This window comes from Cricetulus griseus (assembly GCF_003668045.3).
Source record: "Cricetulus griseus strain 17A/GY chromosome 1 unlocalized genomic scaffold, alternate assembly CriGri-PICRH-1.0 chr1_0, whole genome shotgun sequence".
In the NCBI taxonomy this organism is placed as follows: domain Eukaryota; kingdom Metazoa; phylum Chordata; class Mammalia; order Rodentia; family Cricetidae; genus Cricetulus; species Cricetulus griseus.
In genome coordinates this window covers 233,310,428-233,337,406 of record NW_023276806.1, presented here as the reverse complement: position 1 = coordinate 233,337,406, position 26,979 = coordinate 233,310,428, and the positions used below count along the sequence as shown (strand labels likewise).

The following is a 26,979-nucleotide window of genomic DNA, read 5'->3' as shown; positions in this document are numbered from 1 at the left end:
TTTTTTAAAGAAGGTTGCTGAGGGTTTTTTGTTTTTTTTTTTTTTTTTTTTTTTTTGAGACAGGGTCTCTCTCTCTCTCTCTCTGGTCCTGGCTGTCCTGGAAATTGCTATATATATATCAGGCTGACCTCACACCACTCACAGAGATCCACCTGCCTCTGCCTCCTGAGTAGTGCCAGGATTAAAGGTGTGCATCATCACACCTCGTCTTTAAGGGGAGACTCGTCTTTAAGGGCAGACTCTTAATTTTAATGTTCTTTTATTTTTGGTACTGGGAATTGAACCTAGGATTTCACATATGCCTGACAGGAACCCTACTACTGAGCTGTCCCCACACCTTTTGCGCTCTTTAGCTTGAGGCAGGGTCTCACTAAATTGTCCAGATTGACCTTACACTTGTGGTCTTGCTGCCTTAGCCTCCGAGGTGGCTACAATTACAGGCCTACACCACTAGGTCTGGCAGGGAGACCTGTTATGGAATCTTTCCCTCATGAAATGTCTTGATTGGTTTGGACTGCAGGGTTAATGACCCCCATGGGAAGGGACACTGAGAACAAGCAAACTGCCTGGTCATACGGGCTGAGTCTGGGTGCCATCGGCGCTGACCATGGTGACCGTGTGTGTGCCCGATGTGGCCAGTTCGTCGTGATGATTGGGGATGGTGAGGGTGGTGCTGCCATGCTGAGTCACCACGCTGATGGCACTCCCCAGGGCCTGCAGGTCTTCTGGCGATAGGCTGACCTGCCGACAGGAGGGAGATGAGCTGCAGCATCAGAGGACAGTCTGAACACACCCTCAGGTGGGCCACCTGCTGTCCTAGACTGCCTGGCTTGCAGTCAGCTAAGTCAGCTGCAGGTCACGGGGTGAGAGCTGGCGGGGGACAGGTACACAAACAGGCCATGGTTGCAGAGAGAAACACTAAGGCCCCCATGGCACTTGTACTTCTTACCACTCTGCCTCTGAAACCCGCTGCATGCAGGCCAGGGCCTCCACCCAGCTCATCTCCATCTGCTCACTCTGGAAGGAGACACACCCTAGACAATGATATTTGGCCAAGGCACAGACACTCTGCAGCCAGCAACCCTGGTAGACTTCCAGCTTCACATGCACTGACATGACTCTTTTGAGGACATGCATGCTACCCATGAGGGGCATCCATCTCAGAGAAGGAAATGAGACTGGGAGGAGCAGGTGACACACTGGTCCCTCAGCCTTAGGTCTCTGAACTCCATAAGGGCAAAACAGGAGCCTGGGTGGAGGTGAGGCAGAGTCCCCAGACTGGAGGAGTCATTCTTAAACTGCCCCACCTATCCCCAGGGTCTCTACCTGCTGGGCACCATCCTGAGTGATCAGAGCCACCTGGGGGGCCCCATCTTCCTCGGTCACCATGGCTACTTGGGTTGGGATGTCACTGCTCTCTTCCTTCACCTCTGAGAGGTAAGCAATGTGGGCGCGTTTGGTTGGCGGGCTTTCCTCAGCAGCAGAGGCAGCTAGGAGAGGAGGGCCCAGGCTGTCAGCTGCTGCCAGACACCAGCAGAGACCCTGTGGGCCCCCACTCCCACCCCCCCTCGCTGCTCCCTCACCCTCCAGCTGCTGCTGCTCGTACAGGGCCTGCTCACTCTCCTCCGTGGCCTCGAGCTCCCCGTGCGCACTGCGCTTGTGCATGGCCAGGGTGGAGGTCTGCCGGTAGGTCTTGCCGCAGCTGCTGCACGTATAGGGCTTGCAGTGTGTGTGCACCACGTGGTGCTTGTAGAGGCTCGAATACTCAGTGAAGCGCTTTCCACAGCCTGGCACCGTGCAAACGTATGGCTTCTCCCCTGGGGACACTGGGCTGTGAGGGGGGGGAACTGGGGCTGGCAAGGGGAAAGCTAAGGGGATAGGGTTGGGGGACAGGACTAGTGAGGAGGGGAAGGGACAGGGGGCTGAGAACTGAGACGGAGTGGCAGGAGCTGGGGCACAGGAGGGCCCAAGAGCGGGACTCCTGCACCCAGAGACAAGGTGAGAGAGCAAAGCGGGGCTTAGAGAAGGGGGTGAGGTGGGCACTGTACTGTTGGGTGGACGATTGCGAAAAGAGGAGAGACAGCGGGACAAGAATGGAGTGTCAGGCAGGATGGGAGAAACGGGGCATATGGCTGAGAGATGCTGGAAAGCTGGACAGGAGTGTGACACCGGAAGTCATAGGCACAGGAGATGCCTGGAGGGGTGAGGGTGACACTTCACTCTGATTACCAACCCCGCCTGGCATGTGGATGGGGAACCCTCGGACAGGTGTGGGAATGTGGCTGGGAGCAGTCCAAGTCCACAGCTGGGGGGGGGGCGACCTGTCAGATGGACCCACTACCAATGGGGGAACTGCTCACGGGAGGTGACAGTCATTTGGGGGACCCACCCTGACCCAGCCCCAAGTGGCTGTCAGAGAAGGGCTGGAGCTGAGGGGTGTCCCACGTCAGAAGCCTACAGAAGAGGGAGATGCGTCCTGGGAGAGGGCGGTCCTCACATGCCAGCCAGCCCACCTGTATGGATGCGCACGTGATTCTTGTAGTTGGTGGCACTGGTAAAGCCACGGCCACAGTGGGGCTCCGGGCAGGTGTAGGGCCGCTCGCCCGTGTGGGTGCGCACATGCACCTTGCGGATATTTGATGTGGTGAAGGAGCGGCCACAGCCTTCAAAAGGGCACCGGAACGGGCGTTCACCTGTGCAGACAGGGTTAAAGGGATGGCTCAGGAGGACCAGGGTTCTGGATGGCTCCAGGCTCTGGGACTCAGTGTGAAAAACAGTGAGGCCCTGGCCACTGTGGACAGGGTGGCAGGGCTCAGCCTACCTGTATGGGTTCGGACGTGCTTCTGCAGGTCTCCTGAGGTCTTGAAGGCTTTGCTGCACAGCTCCTCTGGGCACTTGTATGGTTTCTCACCCGTGTGAGTACGAACATGACTCTTCAGCCCATAGCCTATCCGTGCGTGGTGGGATGTAAGAAGAGTAGCCAGCAGAACCTCATCCCTAAATGCCTACATTATTTAGAGTTTCTCTATCTAAAGTGATCTTCTGGGAGGCTCCAGAGGCCCAAGCCAGCCACTGTCACATCCTGCCCAGAAAAAGCCCACTGTGTCCCATGACACTTCCCAAGGCTGGATAGAGGCATTCCAGAACACGAAACACCGAGGGGGCCTAGAGAAGCAGGACCTGAGGGTCCTTGTTTCACAGAGGGAACAAAGTCAGAGCGGTCCCAGTTAGTGCTGCCAGAGCTGATACAAGAGGCAAGCCTGTCTGCCTGAGCCCAGCCTCTCCTGCAGGCCCAGCCTCTCACTGGGAGCAGGTTCTTCAGAGCGCACACACCCCAGTGGTGTCTCTGGGACAGCAGTCTGAGCTTGGCCACCTTCCAGGAGGTCCTCAAGTGGATCTAGAACCCTTTGCCCTCCACTGGAATGTTACCTGTGGCAAAGGCCTTTCCACAGCTGGGGAAGTCACACCTGTATGGACGGTCACCCGTGTGAGCTCGTTCATGTACCTGTGAGGAAAAGCAAACCCATAACTCAGTGGGATGGGGGATGGGCTCTGATCTTTGGTTCTCTTCCCTCTCTCCCTATCTGTGTCCCAGCTTCCTCTGCAGACATTCTGTGGATGGACTCTTCCTTCCAGCAGGTAACATGAGGGTGGGACCAGGGCAATGCCAGGTTAGAATTACAGCTTTCCAGGGAAGAGGACCGGGCTGAAAGCTGTCCGTAAGCACTTACCTTTAAGTGATGGGCGGTGGTGTAGAGACGTCCACAACCCTTGTAGCCACAACGGAAGGCCCTGTCTCCGACCTGCTGCCCTTTGCCATTATGGTGCGCGGAGCTATCTTGCAGAACCTGAGGGAAAATCGTCATGTTCCTATACACGCTCCCTGAGAGGATGAGAAGGAGGAGGACGAGAGACCCAGCTGGTAGCCTGAGAACAATGGGTCGGGGGCAGGGAAGAGGAGTGCACAGGGCAGAGTGAACGGGAAGTGGCATGAGGCTTTAAATCTCAAAGCCCAGGCCTGTAGCACACTTCCTACTGCACCTTCCAGATGCCCCAAAGAGCACCACCAACTGGGAACCAAGTCTTCAAAAGGTCTCACTCGAACCCTGCAGCATGGCATGGCTCCGTGTGGCCACAGGCTGGACTCTAGAAGGTAAAGGCTGAAACAAGGAAGCACACCAGTCCCCTGAGCAATGTACTTAGAACTGGAACTCCTCTTTTGGAAATTTAAATACATACGTGTGTGTATATGTGTATTTTGTGTATGTATGTATGTATGTATGTATGTATGTATGTATATATGTATGATGTGTGTCTGAGAGTGTCTCTGAGGCACAGAAACACATCTAGACAGAGAGGAACAGACAAGCAGGCACGCTACATGAGAAACAGGGCTGGCATGCAGTCACGGTGCAGCCTGACGGGCTGAATGTCAAGGGCATCTAGGAGGATCTCCTGCATAGCTGGGAAGGCAGGGAGCTGGGTGGCTGGGAAGGCCACACTTGAATTTGGCTGACCACACACACCTAGGAGGCCTGGGCTCAGAAGCAAGTCCTCTCCTTCCCAGTGGGACACCCCGTTGAGGAGCACGCAAGGAGGGCACAGGGGTCTAAGTCATCAGAGCTCAAAGTGACTTCTGAAATCACCTGATCCCACTTAGTATTCTCACTCAGCTCGGGTCTGGGGGGCAAGTGACTGGCCCACCTGAGGCTGGACTAGGCAGTGGCAGAGCCAGTGCTGACCCCATGGCTCTTGCTTTCAGTAAAGCCCAGTTCTCGTTCTGTCTCATATTTGGTGTAGGGTTGAAAGGAGGTGTAGCCTGAGTGGCCTGTGGGAGTTTTGTGTTTCCTTTTCAAGAGGCATGAGAATTTCCTCTTTTCTATATATATATAGAACCAACTGTCTCAGCCTGCAGGTTAGCCAGTGGTTGGGAAACTCTGGGAAACTGCCCACAGGTCTCTGTTCCTGTCCTCAGCAGATAGGACAACAGGTCCAGCAGAGACTCAGGGAGAACCAGAGCCTGCTCATCAGGCCTCATGTTCCAAGAATCCCAGTTGCCCTGGTGCACATGGCCCGCTCACTGTCTACCAGTTTACTTTCCCTGGTGCCTAAGTAAGTCTCAGAGAAGCAACAGATACACCAGCATCCTACTGCAGTGGAAGGGAAAACTAGTAAAAAGTCACGGCAGAGCCTTGCCAAAGGGCAGAGGATTATCACAGCAGCTTGAGTGCGGTGGGCTGGGCCTGACTTCCTGCCACCACACGGAAGTCACTGTTCCTCCTCAGGCAGCACAAACTGCCGTAAGTGCACACAGCTGTCTGTTATGGTCCCAGTGCGTCAAAAGGACGTGTGAGAGAATAGCAGGAGCTGGGGTAGAGGGCTGAGGCAAGAGCAGCCTTGGCTGTGCCCAGCACAGGCCGCCACCTTTCTTCAGAGGTGAAGGTCTGCGCTTTGTTTTCCTTTGATGGGGTCTCGTGTGGTCCAGGCTGGCTTCAAGCTCCCAAGCCAAGTGCTGGGATTCCAGGCACAGACTTGGCTACACAAGTGAGGTTTTGGCAGTGCCAAGAGGTGGTGGGCAAGTGAGGGAGGCCCTGCTCTCTCTCCCCTGAGCAACGGCAGTGCCAGGCTCGGGGAGCTCACCTTGCTCGCGTATTGCTCCAGGGCCACCACTGTGTCTGCACTGAAGCCCTCTTCATCCTCTGCTGCCAGGTCCTCCAAGCCCACCTCTGTTTGCACGGCTAGGATGGTGCTGTCCGATGACTCAGACACAGGGTGATGAATGTAGGCAGTGGAGCCGTCTTCCAGCTGGACAGCCTCCAGGGCGCTGGGGTCATAGCCCTCTACAGGGCACACGAAGTTAGTCCTGATGCCACACAGAGGGAGACCCAGCTGAGACCCCCACTTTAAATTATGAGTGGTGAGTACACCAATGGGGGGTTCAGTGTGGAGTCTCTTCAGCCTTCACTGTGGTGATTTTTCCCTTGCTGTCTCTCATGAGGACAAGGCTTCGCAGGGTACAATGACTGGGACTCACCAGCTTTTTGAGGGCCTGGTCCATTATCATCTTGACACAGAAGTCCCCCAAGGGCTTCCTGCCCAGGTGCCCATCACACCCTACACCCTAGTTCATTTGGGTTTTAGGATAAAGACCTAAATCTCAATTCTGATGAGCCCCAAGTACTCTGACCCTGGCTCTCGCCCCTTTGCCCTGTTTCCTGGCATTCTGGCTCCAGCAGACCCCTGGCTGTGCCTTTCTTCTAAGGTCTCCTCCCACCCCCACCTCTGCTGAGCCCACACCGCCAATCCTCTTCCCTAGTTCCCAGCTTCTCAGACTTGTGGACAGTGACCTCAGGTCACTGAACGCCGCCGAAGCTGTGAAAAACTGGGCATCACTGAAGAGTTCCGAATGTGCAACAGCTAAAAACTGATTGAAAACCACGTGTGTGCGGGGATCTGATTGAAAACCACGTGTGTGCGGGGATCTGATTGAAAACCACGTGTGTGCGGGGATCTGCGGTGTTTCTGCAGTGCTGGACTGTGGTGCATCACATGACCTTACTACAGCCTAGTTTAAACACACGGCATGTACTCTGTATTCTGCACCACGTGTGTGCGGGGATCTGATTGAAAACCACGTGTGTGCGGGGATCTGCGGTGTTTCTGCAGTGCTGGACTGTGGTGCATCACATGACCTTACTACAGCCTCAGTTTAAACACACGGCATGTACTCTGTATTCTGCATGCTGTCAAGCCACACAACACAAACCAAGCCTGCAGGCAGCACCACCGCTCAGATCTGAGTTTTAACTCTTCACACAAAGTGTCCTGCTCTTACAGAAGCAGAATTGTTTAATTAGAGAAAATAAAAATAACATTTTTCTTTTCTTTTTTTTTTTTTTTTTTTTGGTTTTTCAAGACAGGCTTTCTCTGTATTGCTTTGGAGGTTGTCCCAGAACTCGCTCTGTAGACCAGGCTGGCCTCAAACTCACAGAGATCCGCCTGCCTCTGCCTCCTGAGTGCTGGGATTAAAGGCGTGCGCCACCAATGCCCAGCAAAATAACATTTTTCTATTGTTATTGTTCACCAAGTAGCAAATCAGTCTACTTTTGGATTATATTGTGTTATAGGTTTGATTTTAAAAACTGAAGTTTGAATTGTTGATTCGAATTTCATAAAAATTGTTAAGTGAAACTGGTCAGTGGAGGCGCACGCCTTTAATCCCAGGACTCGGGAGTCAGAGGCAGGCGGATCTCTGTGAGTTCAAGACCAGCCTGGTCTACAGAGTGAGTGCCAGGACAGCCAGGGTTACACAGAAAAACCCTGTATCAAAACAAACAAACAAACAAAGGTTAAGTGAATTTTGGCTTGGGATTAGGACAGAATTTCCAACCATTTTGAGGTGGCTTCAAACAGACTTCTGATGTGAAGAGCACTCGGCAATGATGATTATACAACGAAACTACTGATCAAGTCTGAAATGCCAAAGCCAGGTCATCTCACCCACCACCGTCCTGTGGTGCAAATGTGCCCTGTCTTCAGAACAGTGAATTCAGAGGGTCACTGTGTGCAGGAGCCCGAGGAGGACAGGCAGTTGCATGCTGCCTGACTGGGTGCTGGGAACCGAGCCTGGCCCTCTGTGAGGGCAGGAAGTGTTCCTAAATGCTGAGCCATCTCCCCAGCCCAACAAGCATATTTCTTTATGCTTATCATTATCAGTGACTGTTTACACAGAACTATATGCCTGGGGCTCTGTAAAATCTCTTGTGCAGAAGGGGTCAGAAAGGGAAGAGACTGAAGCAGCAGGGACCTAAGAGTCTATGGCAGTCTGTCTACCCTTGCTCAGTGGCGCTCGCCCTGGGTGTGCTCACTGCTGTGTGCTCCAGCTCCAGGCAACGCCTAGTGAGTACTTCCCACGAAACCACTTCCGCACTAAATGGCTATTCTTTTGTACGTTACAAACTATTTTCTTTTGGGTCTTTGAGGTAGTCTCATTCCATAGCCCTGGCTAGCCCAGACCACACCAAGTAGCACAGGCTGCCCCTGAGGTCCTGGCAATCCTGCCTCAGCTGAGCCACTGCACCTGTTGAGGAGCTCCAGTCACTGTTAAAGACGGCTAAGTTTCTTTCTCCTGGCTTGTGATAATGCCCTCAACTCCAATGCCAAGGCCTAAGTCTTGGTGGCTGGTCTGGTGCCAAAGCCAGCAGCAAGGCCCATGCTGATGTTTAAGACTTGCTGCTGTCTTGTGGCAGCTGCTTCTGTGGTCTGCCCCAGGCTGCTCTTGGTAAGCATGGCTGTCTCAGGGAAGACGGTGCTTGTGCTGACCCCCAGCCCCTGCCAGTCTGCTTCTTCTTCCCCACCAGCCACGATGACCATGGGCCCACCTTTGGGTGTGTGGTGTATGTAGGCCATGCTGCCATCCTCCAACTGTACAGGCTGACCGTCCTCAAAGGAGAAAGACTCTGTAACGAGAGCAAGGCCAGCCATCATCTGCGGCTTGTGGCCACGGAGGGCGCCTCAGGGAGGGCTGCCAGGCCTGCCTCCCTCCTTCCCTCCACACAGGGATGAGCTGGGGCCCTCACCTTTCTGTATCGTCACCTGGTGAATGTACGCAGTGCTTCCGTCCTCCAGCTGGATCACCTGCCCTTCAAGCAGCTTCTCTCCTGGGGAGGTGGAAGCAGAGATGGGCCAGGCCTGGCACAGGGCTGCTGCATGCTGGCCTGCTTTGGTAGACGCCTACTGGAGTCTCCGAGTCCTCACCTGTGGCCCATGCTCCCTCATTCCCCAATGGCTAAGCACTGGGGGAAAAGACATTCTGCCATGAGGTAACCTTACGTGTCCCCTTCCGTCACTCACTCACTCCTGTATTGTTCCAGCCACGCCTGTGAAGATGGGGACCTCTAATCCAACACAGGGCTGCTGAGATGGAGCTAAGTGGAGAACAAAGAATCTAACAGTGAGCCAAAACCTGGGGCCTCCAACTGGCAGGCTTTGGTGTGGGCGGTAGCTATAATGGGCTCTGTAAACTCCAGGTTCTCACTCACTCACTCACTCACTCACTCACTCACTCACTCACTCACACCCACCCACACACTCATTCACACACACACACTCATACACTCACACCCACACACAAACTCACACTTATACACTCACTCACACTCACCTACACAGCACTCTCACTCACACACCCACACACACTCACACACTCACTCACACACCCACACACACAAACTCACACACACTTACACACTCACTCACACACTCACTGCCAGCTCATCTTCACAGCTCTCTCTTCCTTCCATGGTTGCTGGGAGGACTGAGTGAGTTCACTAGGAACATGTAGGGTTATGGTCAGCCCTCTGTAAGCTTCAGGGTTCACTCTCATGAGTCCACTGTGCAGTCTGACAGCCACATGTGGTGGTGTACACCTGCAGTCCCAGCACCTGGGAAGTGGTGGCAAGAGGACCAGGAGTTCAAGGCCGGCCTCTGCGACAGATTGCAATCTGAAGCCAGCTGGCTGGGGCTAGATTAGAGTCTTTCTTCAAAAACAAAAGGAGAGTGTGCATGCATGTGAATGTGCGTGCGCACGTGTGTGTGTGTGTGTGTGTGTGTGTGTGTGTGTGTGTGTGTTCCTCAATAAGCCTCCCCTTGTTTGTGACACAGTATCTCTCATTGGTTGGCCAGGAGCTCCCAGATTCCCCAGGGGTCCCCCTGCCTCTGCCTTCCAGCAGTGGGATTATAAGCATGTGCCATTGCACCCAGCTTTTTATGTGGGTGCTGAGAGCTGAACTTGGGTCCTCATGCTTATGTGCCAAATGAGTGAGCCATGTGCCTAGTCTGAGTGTGACTATCATGCTGTACTCACTGTCACTTGAGTCACGTCGCCTTATTGATCTATGAAACCTCAAGCTCAAGCTCCCATCTCTACCCTGAAAGATTTCTTCCTTCCTTCCTTTCTTTCCTTCTTGGTTTTTGTTTTTTTGTTTGTTGGTTTGTTTGTTTTTGTTTGTTTATTGAGACAGGGTTTCTCTGTGGCTTTGGAGGCTGTCCTGGAACTAGCTCTTGTAGACCAGGTTGGTCTCGAACTCACAGAGATCCTCTTGCCTCTGCCTCCTGAGTGCTGAGATTAAAGGCATGTGCCACCACCACCCGGCAGCAAAGCATTTCTTGTTACAGGATCTTGCTATATAGTCCAGGGTGGCCTGGAATTTTCTAACCAGATAAATGAAGACCTCTAAGTCATGGTAACCTTGTTCTTTCTGCCTTTTCAATGATGAGGTTACAGGTGGGGGTATCATGCCAGGCTTTCTTTTCTTTCTCAGTGCTGGGGACTAAACCTAGAGCCTGGTGCATGTGAGGCCAAGTGCCTCATGAAAGAGCTAGGTCCCTAGTCCTTGTTTTTTGTTTGTTTTTAAGAGAAAGTCTTGATATGTGGCCCAGCTGTCCTCAAACTGGCAGTCCTCTTGGAACCACTGGTGTGGTCTCTCTCATCTCTTTCCTCTCAGACAAGGTCTTATGCTGCCCAGGTGGCACTCAAAGTCATTACAGAGCTGAGGATAACCTTGACTTCCTCGCACCCTCCGGCTTTCACAGGAATGAGCCACCATGTCTGGGCAGCTCCTGCAAGTACTCAAATGCTCCCTGCTCAGGTTGTCCTCTCAGGAGCGAGGACAGAAAGAGAGAAGGGAGAGTGACAAGTTCGGGAAAGAGCCATGTGTACTCCTTCCTTTTGGCGTTTCCTCAGGCCCTGTAAGCCAGGAGACACCAGCTGGCGTCTTCTGACTCCCTCATCTGCTGACCGCTCCCCCAGCAGGGGAGCCTCTACACTTGCCCCTAGAGGGAGTCTTTTAAGATTTATTTATTTATTATGTATACAGTGTTCTGTCTGCATGTATGCCTGTACACCAGAAGAGAGCACCAGATCTCCTTACAGAATGTTGTGAGCCACCATGTGGTTTCTGGGAATTGAACTCAGGACCTCTGGGAGACAGCCATCTCTCTAGCCCCTAGTTGCTCTGTTCTTCTGAGATGGGATCCACTTTGTAGCTCAGGTGGCCACAGTCTCCCAAGTGCAGAGATGATAGGCATGTGCCCAGCTGACAACTGCTTTTATTCAGCCAACTATGGAAAACTGACTCAAGGGAACTAACAGGTCTAAGGAGAAACACATCACCACCTAAATTCCGTTACAGACTTTATCAGAGGGACAGGACTTGTAATGCAAAGTCAGGCTTTAGAAGTATTCCACAGAAAACACATTCGCAAGAGAACAAACCTAGAAAGAACACAAACATGGCCTCCCAGAAGCCTGGCCACCTCCTCAAGATCTTACTTATGACACCTAGGGGTGTCTTACGTCAGTATCAAGAAACAAAATTTTAGGCTGGATGTGGTGGCGCACACCTTTAATCCCAGAGCTCAGGAGGCAGAGGCAGGTGGATCTCTGAGTTTGAGGCCAACCGGGTCTACAGAGTGAGTTCTAGGACAGCCAGGGCTACACAGAGACACCTTGTCTCAAAAACAACAACAACAAACAAAGGAAACACAATTTTAAATGAAAAATAAATAAACAAGGCATCTGTAAACCGAGGGAGATTTTTCTTAGCATGCTCTGAGATGAAGGGAAGCAACATGGTGAGGAGAGTGACACTCAGGATTTAGAAAAGGTAGGAGGAGGCAGAGTTTCTCTCCACAGAAGACCAGATAGCATGGGGCATGTCTGGGAATGGTGGGGAGAGGGAGGAGCTCCTTGGAACTTCCTGGGCCGAGGAGGCGGGTCACTAACTACGTCTGAATTCAAACAAAGGACAAACTTTCATTACGAGTACCCCTCACCTGAAAATCTAAAACCTGCAACCCTAATGACTTTAGACTAGGAGCGTGCAGGCTCAAGTCTACGCAAACATTCCAAACCCCAAGTGTCCGAACCCTGACACATGCTGGTCCTGAACATAAGGGATACCTCATCTGTTCTTAAAGCTTTTTAAACTTGCTTTTATTTAAGTGTGTATGTGCATGGGGGTGGGGTGCTATGTGAATAAGGTAACCTCCGTGACCAGAAGAGGGTGTCAGATCCCTGGAGCGGGAATTACTGGCAGTTGTGGGCTGCCCAACATAGGTGCTCAGGTCCTCTCTAATTTAGCCATCCCTCCAGTCTGTTCTTAAGTACTATGTAGAACTTTTTAGTGTTTAATCCTATGATTATAAACACATGTTCCTCCAGGACAGAGTCAGGAGGATCTCTCTGAGTTTGAGCCCAGTGTGGTCTATATGGCAAGTTCCAGGACAGCCTCCAAAGCTACAGAGAAACCTTCTCAAAATAAATAAATAAACACATGTCCCATGCAAATTTGAAGATATACTTATACTACCGAAGAATCTGTTACTTATCTGCAACTCAAATTTCTTTGTGAATCCCACATTTTTATTTCTGGCACCCACTGGTATCAGACGCTAAGTTAGGAACTGTATGCTTGGGTGCCCCCTTCTGAACCTAGGGTATCTTGTACATGGTAGAGATTCAGGAAGACAGTCCAGGGCCTACACTTTCTTACATGAGATGTCCAGCGGCCTCTATCTAGGAGGCATCCATAAACTGGAACAGTCCTGTCTGAAGGCAAGAGGCCTCAGCTGGCACTTGCTTGCCCATGCCACGGGCTTTCATACTAAGGGGTTCTCTTCCCATCATGAGACCCTCACACACAGGCTGCCCTGGGCAGGGGGCCAGCAGGCAGGAGAGCAGGGCAATGAGGCTCCTGGAAGCGGCTAAGGCACAGGACTACGGGGTCCCTGGCAACTCACCTTTGACAGCTTGCTGGACATAGGCTGTTGTCCCATCACTGAGGGTCACCGTCTGCAGCCCCAAGCTTTCCATGACAAACTGCCGCTTGTGCCTTCAGACATGAAGTTGGCTTCTGGCCACCACTGAGGTCAGAGATTTCCTTGTGGGTCACCAATCTGAGAAAATGGACAATGTCACATAAAAGAAGTTTCGCAGCTTCCTTCTGCTGCAATTAATGAGACCAGCCAAGAACACACAGATGCATTTTCAGAGAACTAAGTCGTTCCTATGGAAAGTGTAGGGACACACACGGGGCTCTAAATGGTGAGCACAGAAGCATGCCAGCCAAGCTGCTCGGGAGGTGAAAGTCCACGGACCCCAACCCTTTGGGGCTCATTCCCGATAAAGGCTACAGGCAGGCAGCCTCTTGTATCTTCCCTGTGCTCAGGCCCCCATCCGCTGGCACTGTTGACTGTCTTCAGGGAATAAGCATGTCCCTAAAAGAATTCAATGTCCCCACCCCAAGGATGGCCTCCATTCACCCAGCGGCGGGTCATTCCTGAGGAGACTCCTCCTAAAAGTCGAGCGACCCATCTCAGGCCAGTACCACTTCTCAAAGGTCAGAACCTCCCACCCGCTTCCTCAGAGAAAGTCTCTCCTGCTCCTGGTTTGTTTCTAACAGGCTGTGAGGACGACACTAAAAACAAAACAAAACAAAACAAACAAAAAAGCACAAACCTAAACATGCAGCTTCCCTGACTAAAGCCCAGCAGCTTACCAGAAGCTGGGGCCCCTCATCTTTGTGGCACTCACAGCCCTGGGCTCACCTCCTTCGTGACTTACTCTCAGCGTAACTGTGTCCTACCCAGGGCTCTTCTGGGGGGCTGCTGTAGGCCAGGGAGTCACCACGTCCTAGCAGCACTGTAGACCACCATACTGTGACCTGCCAAGAGCCCTCAGCCTCTGCTTTGGTCTGGTTGAGATTTTCTTTTCTTATAAAGAGGGGCTTATTCTTACATTTATTGACAACTTTCAGGAGTTGGTTCTCGCCTTCCAACATGTAGGTTCCGGGCATCAAACTTAGGTTGTCAGTCTTGGTCAAAAGTGACTTGAGCCACACAGCCATCTTGATGGTCCTAAGATTCTCCCTGACTACCTCCTTCACCCCTGCATGCTGCCAGATGGTCCTGTTTCACACTGATGTACCCAGAGGATGTTTGTATGTCACACAACACATGTCACTTGAAGCCAGAAGTGACAAGCTGGGTTGAGCAGATCAGCATCTTGGGGTAACTGCAGCCTATCTGTGACACCCTGGCGGTGATCTCCAACCCAAGCTCAGCATCCTCACTACAACAACTCGCTGAGTCCGTCAACATTTACCGAATGCGCTATGACCCAGGGGCAGCATCACAACAGTCCTGTCAGCAGCACAGGATGCGTGGGCTAATGAACAGCGAGGGTGTCCACGTGCTCCCCAGTTTAAAAACATTTTATTTTCTGTGTGTGTGCACCTACGTACACATGGAGATCAGAGGACGGTTTGAGCTCTCTCCTTCCACCATGTGGGTTCTGGGGACTGAACTCAGGTTGGTGGCAAGTGACTTTATATGTGGAGCCATCTCGCGGGCCCTAATTTTCTCTGTTTCATTGTTTACTCCTAAGACTTGCTCAAGGTTGCATAGCTACTAAGTGTGAGAGGAGGATATAAAAACCACAGCATCTGATCTGGAATGCCAGCTCAAGTTCTCTACTCTTCTGTTAAGTGCAGACACAGACCTGGGGGTTTAAAAAACCCCAAGGTCATGAAAAAATACCCTTGTGGGACATGGCATATACATTTTCTTGAAGAGGTTGTCTAAGGCTGCCCCAGAGGCATGGAGAGATCAAAGGTAAACAGCCTCTGGAAATTGACACTTGAACCAACTTCTCTAGAAGCCACCTGACCTGGCTTTGGCTCGTCTACAACCCTCAAGTCTCATTGTCTTAATCGAAGAGATTTGGGTATTTTGTAACCCGTTTTACTATAACTACAATGTGTGAGAAATAAAGGATACATATAAGACTTGGCCTAAGGGCTGGAGAGACAACTCACTGGTTAAGAGCACTGACTGCTCTTCAGGAGGATGCGGGTTCAATTCCCAGCACTCACATGGCAGCTCACAACTGACTAACTCCAGTTCCAGGGGATCCAACACCCATGGCAAAATACCAATGCACATAAAATATAATCAATTAATTAAAAAAAAAAACTAAAAAAAAAAAAAAGACTTGGCCTAAATACAAAGGCACTGCCTGCTGAAGAGGCAGAATGGCCTCCAACTGTCACAGCTGGGCATGAAGCTCCCACAGCAGCAGGTGGCTTAATTGAGGGAGTCTTCTTGCCACTGGGCTCTACAAGGAAAACTTGTGGTGTGGCCAAGAGCACGGTCTTTGAAGTCAGAGGGCCTGCATTCTAATCTGGGCGCTGTCTCTTAGAAGCTGTGCAGTGTTGGGCAGATGAGCCTCTCTGAGCCTCAGCACCTATGGGACAGCGGTGACACTGCTCCCAAGGTTATTGTGAGGGCTAAATGAGGTCATAAGTGCTGTCACTCAGCACAGAACTAGCACATGGCAAACACCCCAGAATGAAGGCGGCGGAACAAGGAGTAAGACTACCTTAGTTCATTCCCTCATGAGGACGCAGGCAGGCTGTCTCTGGTCTTGATTTATCCCCTTGTCTGCTTTCTTACCCACTGGCCCCGATGGCCCTCTGCTTCCCACTGCTCAGGCCAACAGTATCGATGACGGACATAGCCCTTTCTACGAGCCAGGCATGCTCAGCATGCTTGGCTGCACTCTTCTGTGAGGAGGCACACACGATCCCTTGCAGACAAGGCTGCTGAAGCTAGGAGATACGTGATCTGGCCAAGGTCCCAAAGCTTCCAGCCGCTGACAGAGCCAGGCTGGCCAGTCTAGGTATGGGCCTCCACACTTCCTACTGATGAAGCAGAAGGCACAGTCAACACCACCTCACCCCAGGCTTCTGGGTCTACCTCGGGAGGAGAAGGGAAAGCTGGGAGCACATGTCCCTAAACCATCCTTCTTAGACCCGGAAAAAAAACCAAAAAACAAATCTATCCTTCCTTTTCTCCCCGCCCTCTTCTTTTCCTCCCTCTTGCTCCCCATTTCCTGTACTGGGTCACAGGCATGCTCAGGGCTGCCAGAGTCCTCATTTCTCCTCCCCCTTTCTTTTTTCCTTTTGCTTAAGACATGAGCCAGCTAAGTTGTCCAGGATGGTCTTGAACTTGTGAGCCTTCTGCCTTCTGAATAGCAAGGATTCCAGGTCTGTGCACTGAGTCTTGGCACATCAAGTCTAAGTCCTGACGGGTAGCCATCTATCTGCCTTTAATCTGTGAGCCACAGCCTCCCTTCCCCATCTTTAAATGGTGTATTCTGAATTCCTTTATGCTAGCACTAAACTCCCAGGTGATCACTGAGGCTGTCTGCACAGTTCCTGCCTGCACTGGGCATTTCCAATTCTGAGATGGACAGAGGAGGTATGCAGTTTACCAGCTTGGCAATGATCTGAGCTGGATATGGGGAGAGACGGCTGGGGAAGGGGAGTGGGACAGAGTGCTGACAATAGGCCAAACCTAAAGCAAGTTCTCCTGACTTTCTCAAAGCAGCATCCAGCAAGTTCTGTTCCTCCACTTTTAAAAATGAATTTAACCTGTTGGCTGAATGCAGAGTAGGCAAATAAGGGATGCAAAACACAGGAGACTACAGAGCACGGTGCCCTTGAGATTGTCCTCTTTGCAAAGGTTCACATCTGGTCTAGTCTACTTCCAAACTCCTCACAGATGACAAATGTTAATCTGGGAGGAACAAAGGCTGGTGGGACAAGGGGCAAACAAATCAGAAACAGAGTTGGGGGAACTGTAGTAACAAAATGATTCTGTATTTGTTACTACAGAAAAGCACTTCAGTAGACTTCAAAACCCGAGCCTAATTCTGTGGCTTTCTAAATGAGGAGGAGAAAACGGGAAATTAGTAACAGGAAATTGCATTGCCCAGTTGAGATTGATGTACACATCTCTGCCAGAAAACACATGGCTTTAAAAGCCCAGCTCACGTTTGCATGGTTATGTGACCTCTGCAACTGTAGAGATGTAAGCTAGTCACAGAAAATGGAGTGATTCAGCAGAGTGAATCATTTCCAATTCCAAAGGGCGGGGGATGCAGGTCCCTATTCTTATAGAACAAAACTGATTTCGCTAAAATGAAATCTCGGCTACACATTAAGTAGGATTTTAACACCTCAACTTATGAATACCCAGCATGATCATCATGGCTGGATCTCAGCCTCACTTTTTGTTCAGGAAAGTGTAGAACCAAGGCATTTTGAAAGATCACATTAACTCTGAGTGGAAATTTTGTGCCCATAAGCAAACTAGTAGGGGTGTGTCGTGGGGTGGCAGGTGTGCCTTCAGCTGAGCACAGAGACACTGAGCGAGCTCACTTAGAGGCCTCACCCACTACTGACCATCATTCGTGGTGCTGCAATGCGCTCCACACACTACCAGAGGGAAAGTATCAGTCTCATCCCTGCTATGAGTCCTGGGAATTACAGTAGGACCTGCCTGCAGTACACCTGATGGGGGACTTCCTTCTGTGTATACGTTTATCTTATTGGTTGTTGAATAAAGCAATGAGATGCTTTATTCAAAAAGCATCAGCCAATGAGGCAGAAAGATAGGTGGAGTCACAGGAGTAGAGGAGGATTCTGGGAAATGTAGTAAGGACAGTCACTCCCATGGGATCCCTACAAGAATGGACGCATACCGCCAGCATCCTCAATAAGATAAGTTTATAAATATACAGATTAATAGTTATGAGTGATAATTAAGAATGAGCTAGCAATAAAAGATCCTAGTCATTGACCAGAAGCATTAGTACCTAATATAAGACTGTTGTTTGGGGCGGCTGGTGAAAAGATTTATGGTTACACTCCACTACTGGTGCAGTAGTGGCAGTTTATGGGAGTAACCAACCACTCTTTTCATGGCAACCTTTAATCCTAGCACGTGGAAAGTAGAGGTAGGTGTGTCTCTGTGAGTCTAAGGCCAGGCTATAGTACACAGCAAATCCCAGGCCAGCCAGGGATATATGGCAAGACCCTGCCTAAAAAAAGAAAGCAAAAAGGAAATATTAGCAGAGCGATGATCAAGGTATTCAGTTGTGGTCACCAGTGGCTTGACAAGGGCCATTTATGTGAAAAATGACATATCCTATCAGCATTAGGAGGGACAGGCACACTCCCTTAACACACCATGTTATCAAGACATCAAAATGGAACAACATGCAAAATCTTACCAAGGAAGACAGTAGTTTTGACCTTCAGACGGGAAAAAAAGACGATGGATAAAAGCTTGTGAGGAAAACAAATAGCTGGGGAATATTTTAACAAAAGAGCTATGAAATTTATTAAAAACACAGACACAAGCTAGGTGTGGCAGCTTGTGCTGTAAACTTACAAGGCTGATACAGGCAGATACCCAGGAGTTCAGGACTAGCCTGGTCTACAGAATGAGACCTGTCTCAATAAACTAAAGAAGGCAAAGGAGTTAAAGAGACATCTCAATAGAGAAGACCTAATCTGAGAACCAGCCAGCACTGACAGACCGAGGAGCGTGAACCCCAGGACCCTCACAGCATCAATGCACTGACAGACCGAGGAGCATGAACCCCAGGACACTCACAGCATCAATGCACTGACAGACTGAGGAGCGTGAACCCCAGGACACTCACAGCATCAATGCACTGACAGACCGAGGAGAGTGAACCCCAGGACACTCACAGCATCAATGCACTGACAGACCGAGGAGAGTGAACCCCAGGACACTCACAGCATCAATGCACTGACAGACTGAGGAGCGTGAACCCCAGGACACTCACAGCATCAATGCACTGACAGACCGAGGAGGGTGAACCCCAGGACCCTCAAGCATCAAATGCACTGACAGACCGAGGAGCGTGAACCCCAGGACACTCACAGCATCAATGCACTGACAGACCGAGGAGGGTGAACCCCAGGACCCTCAAGCATCAATGCACTGACAGACTGAGGAGCGTGAACCCCAGGACCCTCAAGCATCAAATGCACTGACAGACCGAGGAGCGTGAACCCCAGGACACTCACAGCATCAATGCACTGACAGACCGAGGAGCGTGAACCCCAGGACACTCACAGCATCAATGCACTGACAGACCGAGGAGGGTGAACCCCAGGACCCTCAAGCATCAAATGCACTGGCAGACTGAGGAGCTTGAACCCCAGGACACTCACAGCATCAATGCACTGACAGACTGAGGAGCATGAACCCCAGGACACTCACAGCATCAATGCACTGACAGACCGAGGAGGGTGAACCCCAGGACCCTCAAGCATCAAATGCACTGGCAGACTGAGGAGCGTGAACCCCAGGACACTCACAGCATCAATGCACTGACAGACCGAGGAGGGTGAACCTCAGGACCCTCAAGCATCAAATCCACTGGCAGACTGAGGAGCTTGAACCCCAGGACACTCACAGCATCAATGCACTGACAGACTGAGGAGCATGAACCCCAGGACACTCACAGCATCAATGCACTGACAGACCGAGGAGGGTGAACCCCAGGACCCTCAAGCATCAAATGCACTGGCAGACTGAGGAGCGTGAACCCCAGGACACTCACAGCATCAATGCACTGACAGACTGAGGAGCGTGAACCCCAGGACCCTCAAGCATCAAATGCACTGACAGACCGAGGAGAGTGAACCCCAGGACACTCACAGCATCAATGCACTGACAGACCAAGGAGCGTGACCCCCAGGACACTCACAGCATCAATGCACTGACAGACTGAGGAGCATGAACCCCAGGACACTCACAGCATCAATGCACTGACAGACTGAGGAGCGTGAACCCCAGGACACTCAAGCATCAATGCACTGACAGACTGAGGAGCGTGAACCCCAGGACACTCACAGCATCAATGCACTGACAGACCGAGGAGAGTGAACCCCAGGACACTCACAGCATCAATGCACTGACAGACCGAGGAGCGTGAACCCCAGGACACTCACAGCATCAATGCACTGACAGACCGAGGAGAGTGAACCCCAGGACACTCAAGCATCAATGCACTGACAGACTGAGGAGCGTGAACCCCAGGACACTCAAGCATCAATGCACTGACAGACCGAGGAGAGTGAACCCCAGGACACTCACAGCATCAATGCACTGACAGACCCAGGAGAGTGAACCCCAGGACACTCACAGCATCAATGCACTGACAGACTGAGGAGCGTGAACCCCAGGACACTCAAGCATCAATGCACTGACAGACCGAGGAGAGTGAACCCCAGGACACTCAAGCATCAATGCACTGACAGACTGAGGAGCGTGAATCCCAGGACACTCACAGCATCAATGCACTGACAGACCGAGGAGAGTGAACCCCAGGACACTCACAGCATCAAATGCAGGCCAAGGGTGTGTGTGGACATGAACTCTCACCCCCTGCTGCTGGGAATGCAAGAGAGGCAGCCCCTAGAGGAGATGGTCTGGCAGCCTCCAGTGAGCACGTTTCTGTTATTTATCCAAGTGACCTGAGAACATACCCACAGATGCTTTATTCAAGCAGCCGAAACTCAGGGGAACAAAGATGTCAACATTGAATAGAATATTTGAAGCTTAAAAAAAAATGTGTGTGCATGTGCGTGTGCTCGCACACTCGTGATTCTGAGTGTGTGGAGGTCAGAGGCTGGAAGCTGACATCAGGTGCCTTTCCTCAATTGATCTGTAACTTACTTCTTTTGTTTGTTGGTTTGTTTGCAGACAGGGTTTCCCTGTGGCTTTGGAGGCGGTCCTGGAGCTAACACTTGTGGACCACGCTGGTCTCGAACTCACAGAGATCCACCTGCCTCTCTCATGAATAGCATGTTTATTCTGGGACAGCCAGGGCTACATAAAGAAATCCTATCTGGGGAGCTCGGGAGGGAGTGAATTCCAGCCAGGTGTAGTGGTACACACCTTTAATCCCAGCACTCTGGAGGCAGAGGCAGGCGGATCTCTGAGTTTGAGGCCAGCCTGCTCTACAGAGTGAGTTCCAGGACAGTCAAGGCTGTTATACACAGAGAAACCCTGTATGAAAACAAAACAAAAACAAACAAATCAGCAAAAAATCTCAAGTTATCCTCTACTACAAAAGTTTGAGCCCAGCCTGGGCTACGTGAGACCCTGTCTCAGACAGGGAAAAAAAGTGAATTCCTAATATTTCCGTCTCAATCTGATTTTCCAAACTCTTTCCCCTCAGTATGTGGGAATTCCTCCTTCCTGCCTGACCACAAACCGGAGTTGCCCTCAACAGCTTTACTTGCCACATCCAATCCATCCATCCATCGGTTGCTATCTTTGAAAGTAAGTCCACAACTCAACAACTTCTCTCTTACTCCTTCACTTTTCTTTTCTGGACCACCGAAGGAGCACCCCACCGGTTCCCACTGCGGGAGCACTCCCATCAGTGCCTGTCCTTCTACTCTGCCCCCTTCTAGCTTATTCTCAACAAAGCAGCTAGGGTGAGCTTTCAGAATGTAAGTCAAATCATGTCACTTATCTGCCTAGACTCTTCTAGTGGCTGGTGACCTGTGAAACCCAGGATCTGTTCCCAATCCACTCCCCACCTCAACAGCTCCTGCTCCTGTTCTCTTGTCATTTAGGTACCACAGCTATATCGGCTGGCTCTTCATGTTTCTGGAATACACAAGGCTATTTCTGCCTCAGCGCCTTTGAGCTTTCTTGTCTACTCTGATGAAAATAAACTTCCCTCAGGTGCATTCCAGGCTCATCTCTAACTTCTTTCAGATCTTTGCTCAAATGTTATCTTTACAGCAACAAGTCCCTTGCCACTCTGTCTAAAACGAGAACCCTGGCCACTCCCTTTCTCTACTTAACTTGTTTTGTTTGCTGTACTGTCGGCCTCTCTTGTCTATTCCCCAAAGGGCGAACTCAGCCCTCTATCCCCAGACCTAAAAGAGTGTTTTGCACACAGCAGACAAAATACTGATAGGATGGGTGGGTGGATGGATGGGTGGGTGGGTGGATGGGTGGGTGGATGGGTGGATCAGTGAAGGAATGGACACCATCTCTTCAAGATCTCCAGGTTGGTCAGAAGGAAAGAACCTTGTTGAGTCTGGGCTCTCTAACCCTTGCAGGAAGGAACCCTCTCATGCCTCACCTGTCCCCAGATCCAGCTCATCCATTTACCACCAGAAACCTCACCTGAGCTGGGAACAGGGCTGCACCAGGGCAACGGGTTTTTGTTGCTAGGATAGTGCAGGTCCCAGGCCACCAGCACAGACTTCCGCAGAGTGCTAATTTTTAAATTTAGCCTTCTGATAGCTCACAAACAGAAGAGGTCAGATATGTGTTAGTGCTGAATATTCTACTTAGTCTAGGTAAGCCCCAATTCAGTAGTAGAGGCTCATTTGATTGGAGGTGTTTCCTGAGGAACAGGGTAAATTTGTAAATATTCATCTAACTACTTCTCCACCACCACGTTCTGACATAGATTTCCAACACACAGAAAAACAGACTATTAAAACATTCACGCGGGGCGATAGTGGCACACGGCTTTAATCCCAGCTCTTGGGAGGCAGAGACAGGCAGATCTCTGTGAGTTCGAGACCAGCCTGGTCTACAAGAGCTAGTTCCAGGACAGCCTCCAAAGCCACAGAGAAACCTTGTCTCGAAAAACCAAAAAAAAAAAAAAAAAAAAAAAAAAACCAACTAACCAAACAAACAAAACAAGAAAAAATTCACAGGCCCAACAATTTCCAACAGTCAGCTAGCAACCTTGGTTTCCTCTCCTCCACTCCTACCTAAGCAGTTCACGGAGCCATTTTCTCGAAAACAAGTCTGTATGAGGCAGTCCCTGACTCTGGTACTGCTGGATTCTAATGCCCTTTAAAACCGCTTATTTTGTGTGCGCTTGCACCACAAGCATGCCATGGCATCTGTGTGGGGGTCAGAGGGCAACTTGGAGGAGTCAGTTCTCTCCTACCATATGGGTCCTGGGGATCAAACTTGGCACATCAGGCTCTTTACCTGCTGAGCCATCTTGCTTGCAGTCTAGTGTCTTCTCAACCAACTTGTTTTGGGCTTACGTACCCCAAAGCCAACAAACCCAAAAGCCAGCGCTTTATCCATTCCCTCACCGGAACAATGACTAAACAGAGAGGCATCTAAGTTCCAAACTGTCCGACCTGTTGGCATGCTTAGGGCTCTGTGGAAAGGGAGATGCGGCTACAGAGTATGTTCCACTTGCATGTAGCTGACAATTCCAGAGCTCAGTGCAGTAAGCAATGACTGACTGACCGACTGACTGCCTTCCAAAGACAAGAGGGAAGATTCCGATGCCAGAAGATAAAAGGATCCAGCCTCTGTTCCCCAGGAAGCACAGGGCAGCTGGTGGAGGAGAGAAGTACACACAAAAGGCAGACTATGTCCTGTACCCTAGAAAGCAACGTGGGTGCCAGAGCCTTCTGAGATCCACCTACAGAGCTCTACCTCTCTGCAGCTGCTGTTTAGGGCCCGCCACACAACCAACACTGGGAGTCAGGTGACCCACAGAGCAGACTTCGGGTCACGGTTCTTTAATGTTTGTTATTCACCATCAGGCTTCCAGTAAGAGGGGAGCCAAGTGCTTGGAAAACAAGCACTAAATCAGGGCTGACAACACATTGTATCCTCAGAGGATCTCCAGCAAAGCAACTGTATAAAGAGGCCGGGTGCAAGAGTGTGTCCAGGAGACACAGCCAGTCAGTGCCCAAGTTCTTCCCAGGGCTCTCTCCTAACTACCTGAAGACAGGGCTCCTGGGGCTCTAGCATCTGAACCCCAACCACCTGAAGAACGGCTCTCAGAGCTCTAACATCTGAATCCATCAGATGTTCCCAGAGAAGAGTGTGGTTCTCAGCACAAACCAGAGGTTCAGGATGTTTCCCCTATAGCCCCAGAATTCAGAGCCCTGAATTCAGGAGAGTGCAGGAGCAGAGCTGTGTGGGAGGGAGAGTTACAATGTAATCAACTGTTACCAAGATGGTGAGGTAAGGACGCTTATATGGGGGGGGGGAGAGGGAGAGGGAAAAGGGGGAGGGAGAGGGGAAGAGGAGGGGAGAGGGAGAGGGAAAGGAAGGGAGAGGGAGGGAGAGGAAGAGGAGAGGGGGAGGGAGGGAAAGGAAGGGAGAGGAGAGGAGAGGGAGAGTGAAAGGGAGGGAGGAGGGGGGAGGGAGGGAGAGGGGAGGGAGACAGAGGGAGGGGGAAAGGGAGAGGGAGGGGAGAGGGAGAGAGGGGGAGCGGCAAATCCTGTTTGGAAAGGGTTCTTGGTGGAAATGAGGTGAGATGCAGGGTCTGAGCAGGCGTGTGTGCAGAAAGGTGGGATTCGGGAATGCACAAGGGTGGGACCATGCTGGGCAGAAGTGACTCATTTCACAGAAGCTGGGCATACTACAAGGTCACTAGAACCAATTAAGAGGTTTCAGGGAACAGGATGTGGCTGGGGATGGCAGAAGTTAGGGGAGGAGCTGAGATGCAGGCTGAAAACAGGCTTGGAATAGCATAGGGATACAGATTCCTCAGGCATGAGAGCTGGGAGCTCCAAGGTCCCAAACTTGAGCAAAGGACAGACACAGAGGCTGAGAATATGGCTCCACGAAACTGTGCTTACTTAGCGTGGCAGGTGTTAAGGCTAAGTGGGTTCAGGACATGCTACCCTAAAGGACATGAGAACCAAGTCCTCTCCCCTCCTCTGAAGCAGGTCATAAGACGCCTTCCCTATACCCAATGAAAAAATAGCATCCTTGTTTATAAAGATGCAGGCAAGGGTAAGAGCCTGGACATGCACCCCACTCCCGTTTACCATATCCCCTTGGCCTTACATTTCTCTTGAACTATCCATCTTCCCCAAGCCTAGAATCAACCTTCAGGTCTTCACACTCTGAACTGGAAGTTTTCCATCACAGAAGTTATACTAAATAAACTTATATGCTTTTCACTTGTTAATCTGTCCTTCGCCACAGGAGCCTCGAACAGGAATTTAAAAAGGTATGTATGTCCTTCCCACCGAAGGGGCAGGGGTCTCAGGGGAAAAGAAGTCAAAAGTCATCCACAAGAGAAAAGTCACTAAGTCATGGGAGAGAGGGGAGCAGGGACCCTTGTGGGCCCTGAAATGAGCTGGTGGATTTAAGAATTTAATGAAGTCTAAGAATTACTAGAAAGCGAGGACCAAGGGTCTGAGGAGACGCTGGGAAACCAGGAAGTCAGGATATGAGACAATGGAGTCAGTGGGTTTTCTGAGGCGGTTCAAATGCATGAATTCCAGATTGCTTCACTTAAGCAACTCCCAGGAAAAGTTGGGGAGGGCGCGGTGACGGATATAACTAACACTTTGGGCTTGTGAGAGGGAATGATACTTTATATAAATTAAGCTTGACAAACAGTCGAAGCTGGCGGGTTGAGGGGCGGTCAGTATTAAGGAGCTATGGACGTTACAGAGGGAGGTGAGCAGCCCTGGTCAGATTGGGACAGGGGTTCCAAGATGGCAGCAGTAGTGACTGATATGGCCATGTGCTCATTGTCTGTGGAGCCCCTGGCACCCTGGGCAGTTACGGCCTTCACTGAAAACGACCGCTACACCTTAAAGGCTTTCTGTGGGCCAGCAATGGTGCTGAATATTCTGCCAGTTATGTCCGGCATCTTATCCTCCTCCCTTGTCCGATAGTGACAGAGGGGTCAGAAAGGCAGTAAATGGCAATGTCAGAAGTTCCACAGCTGAAGAGCCAAGCTTACGATGTCCATGTCAACATCCCAGAGAGGCTCTCTGCTACACTGCTTTCACAAACCGACTGAGCCCAGACAAGGGAGAGGGGTGTGGACAATTAGGGTGAGGGTCGTGGGAATGAAGAAAAATGATTCCACGAGGCGTGTGGACCCCGGGACACTTCTGGGGCAGAGTACAAAGAAGTTCTCTATTTTTGTCTTGACTACAATTGTCGGAACTTTAATTGGCAGAAACATTTGGGATCCCCAAACTCAGTCTTATCACAGTATCAATCAGAAACTGAAGGCCAACACAGGGACAGGGCCTCTCCCAGGTCCCCAAAGCCCAACACGATAGAATCTGAACTTGAACTTGGGGCCACACACTCAATCCAGAATCCTCTGATGCCTCCATTGATAACTTCATTTCCAGATACTCTTCAGCACCACAACGGTGGTGGGGGGTTGGGGGGTGGGGGTTGGGGCTGGGGGGCTTAAGTTACGCGCGGTTTGACGCCGGGGGCCCAAGAGGGGCGTCGGTGGGGGCGAAGATGACCCCGGCGTTACAGGGCGAGGGTGCCCTGTGAGCGAGTCGTGTGGCTGGGCGGGTGCAGGAGCCAGGGGAGGGTGGTTTGGGGGTCCCGAGGGGCTGCGGGGGTCTCGGAGGACTGTCCCATCGGGGCTGAGGCCGGTGGCTCCAGAGGCAGGGCTGGGGCCAGCAGTCAATGAACCGGGGGTCACCGGGAAGGTCTGCGGTGAGTGGGTGGGGTGGGTGTCTGGGGTCGGGGAGGCGGGGGCGGGTCTTGGGGTGGGGTTTGGAGTCCCGGGGGAGGAGTCTCGGGGGATGGAGGGGGGGGACCGGGGGGTGGGGTGGGGGTGGGGCCGGGCCGCCGTCCAGGAGCCCCCGCCCGGCCAGGGCCGCGGCGAACGGGCTCCGGGCCTTCCGGGGGTGGGGTGGGATGGGGTGGGGTGGGGTGGGCGGGGGGCCCGCGTCCGCCCGGCCTCCCGCCTCGGGGCACGGTGGACCCACTCTTCCCGCGGCCACCAACCTGACAGCCCCCGAGGGCGACTCCGCCGACAGACCGCCATGCACCGGGCCCCGCCACCAGCGCCGGCCCCGCAACCCGCCTGCGCCATAGCCCGCCCGCCCGCGCGCGGCTTGCCTCGCGCGATATCCAGGTTCCAGGGCGGCCGCACTTCCCGCTCGCTCCCGGCGCGGCCTCCGCCGGGCCCCGGAACCCGGATGACCAGCGCGGGGCCACGCTCCAGCCCGCCCCCCTCCGCCGCGGCGGCCGGCCCGCTTATCCCGGTTCCCGGGCCCCGGAGCCCAGGCCGCCGAGTCGCGTCGGGCGAGC

The 26,979-nt window shown here is 51.8% G+C and overlaps 1 protein-coding gene across 4 annotated transcripts in view; it reads right to left on the bottom strand.

The window, feature by feature from the left end:
- Nucleotides 1-26,929, bottom strand: part of Znf76 (zinc finger protein 76) — a 28,995-nt gene extending 2,066 nt beyond the window's left edge. Inside the window, exons 1-12 of one of the 4 annotated variants that reach the window (XM_027389032.2) lie at nucleotides 26,788-26,929; nucleotides 12,802-12,957; nucleotides 8,580-8,660; nucleotides 8,382-8,459; nucleotides 5,641-5,840; nucleotides 3,732-3,848; nucleotides 3,430-3,505; nucleotides 2,822-2,947; nucleotides 2,514-2,693; nucleotides 1,584-1,817; nucleotides 1,327-1,490; nucleotides 577-741 (exon numbers count right to left, since the gene is read on the bottom strand). In XM_027389032.2, coding sequence (XP_027244833.1) covers nucleotides 577-741; nucleotides 1,327-1,490; nucleotides 1,584-1,817; nucleotides 2,514-2,693; nucleotides 2,822-2,947; nucleotides 3,430-3,505; nucleotides 3,732-3,848; nucleotides 5,641-5,840; nucleotides 8,382-8,459; nucleotides 8,580-8,660; nucleotides 12,802-12,874 — 1,494 coding nt within the window. In that variant the 5' untranslated portion in view covers nucleotides 12,875-12,957; nucleotides 26,788-26,929. Of the gene's footprint in view, nucleotides 1-576; nucleotides 742-1,326; nucleotides 1,491-1,583; nucleotides 1,818-2,513; nucleotides 2,694-2,821; nucleotides 2,948-3,429; nucleotides 3,506-3,731; nucleotides 3,849-5,640; nucleotides 5,841-8,381; nucleotides 8,460-8,579; nucleotides 8,661-12,801; nucleotides 12,958-26,673 lie in introns of those variants that run through there. The other 3 variants (XM_027389033.2, XM_027389031.2, XM_035450491.1) reach the window with 3 other exon arrangements.
- Nucleotides 26,930-26,979: the final 50 nt, after the last annotated feature.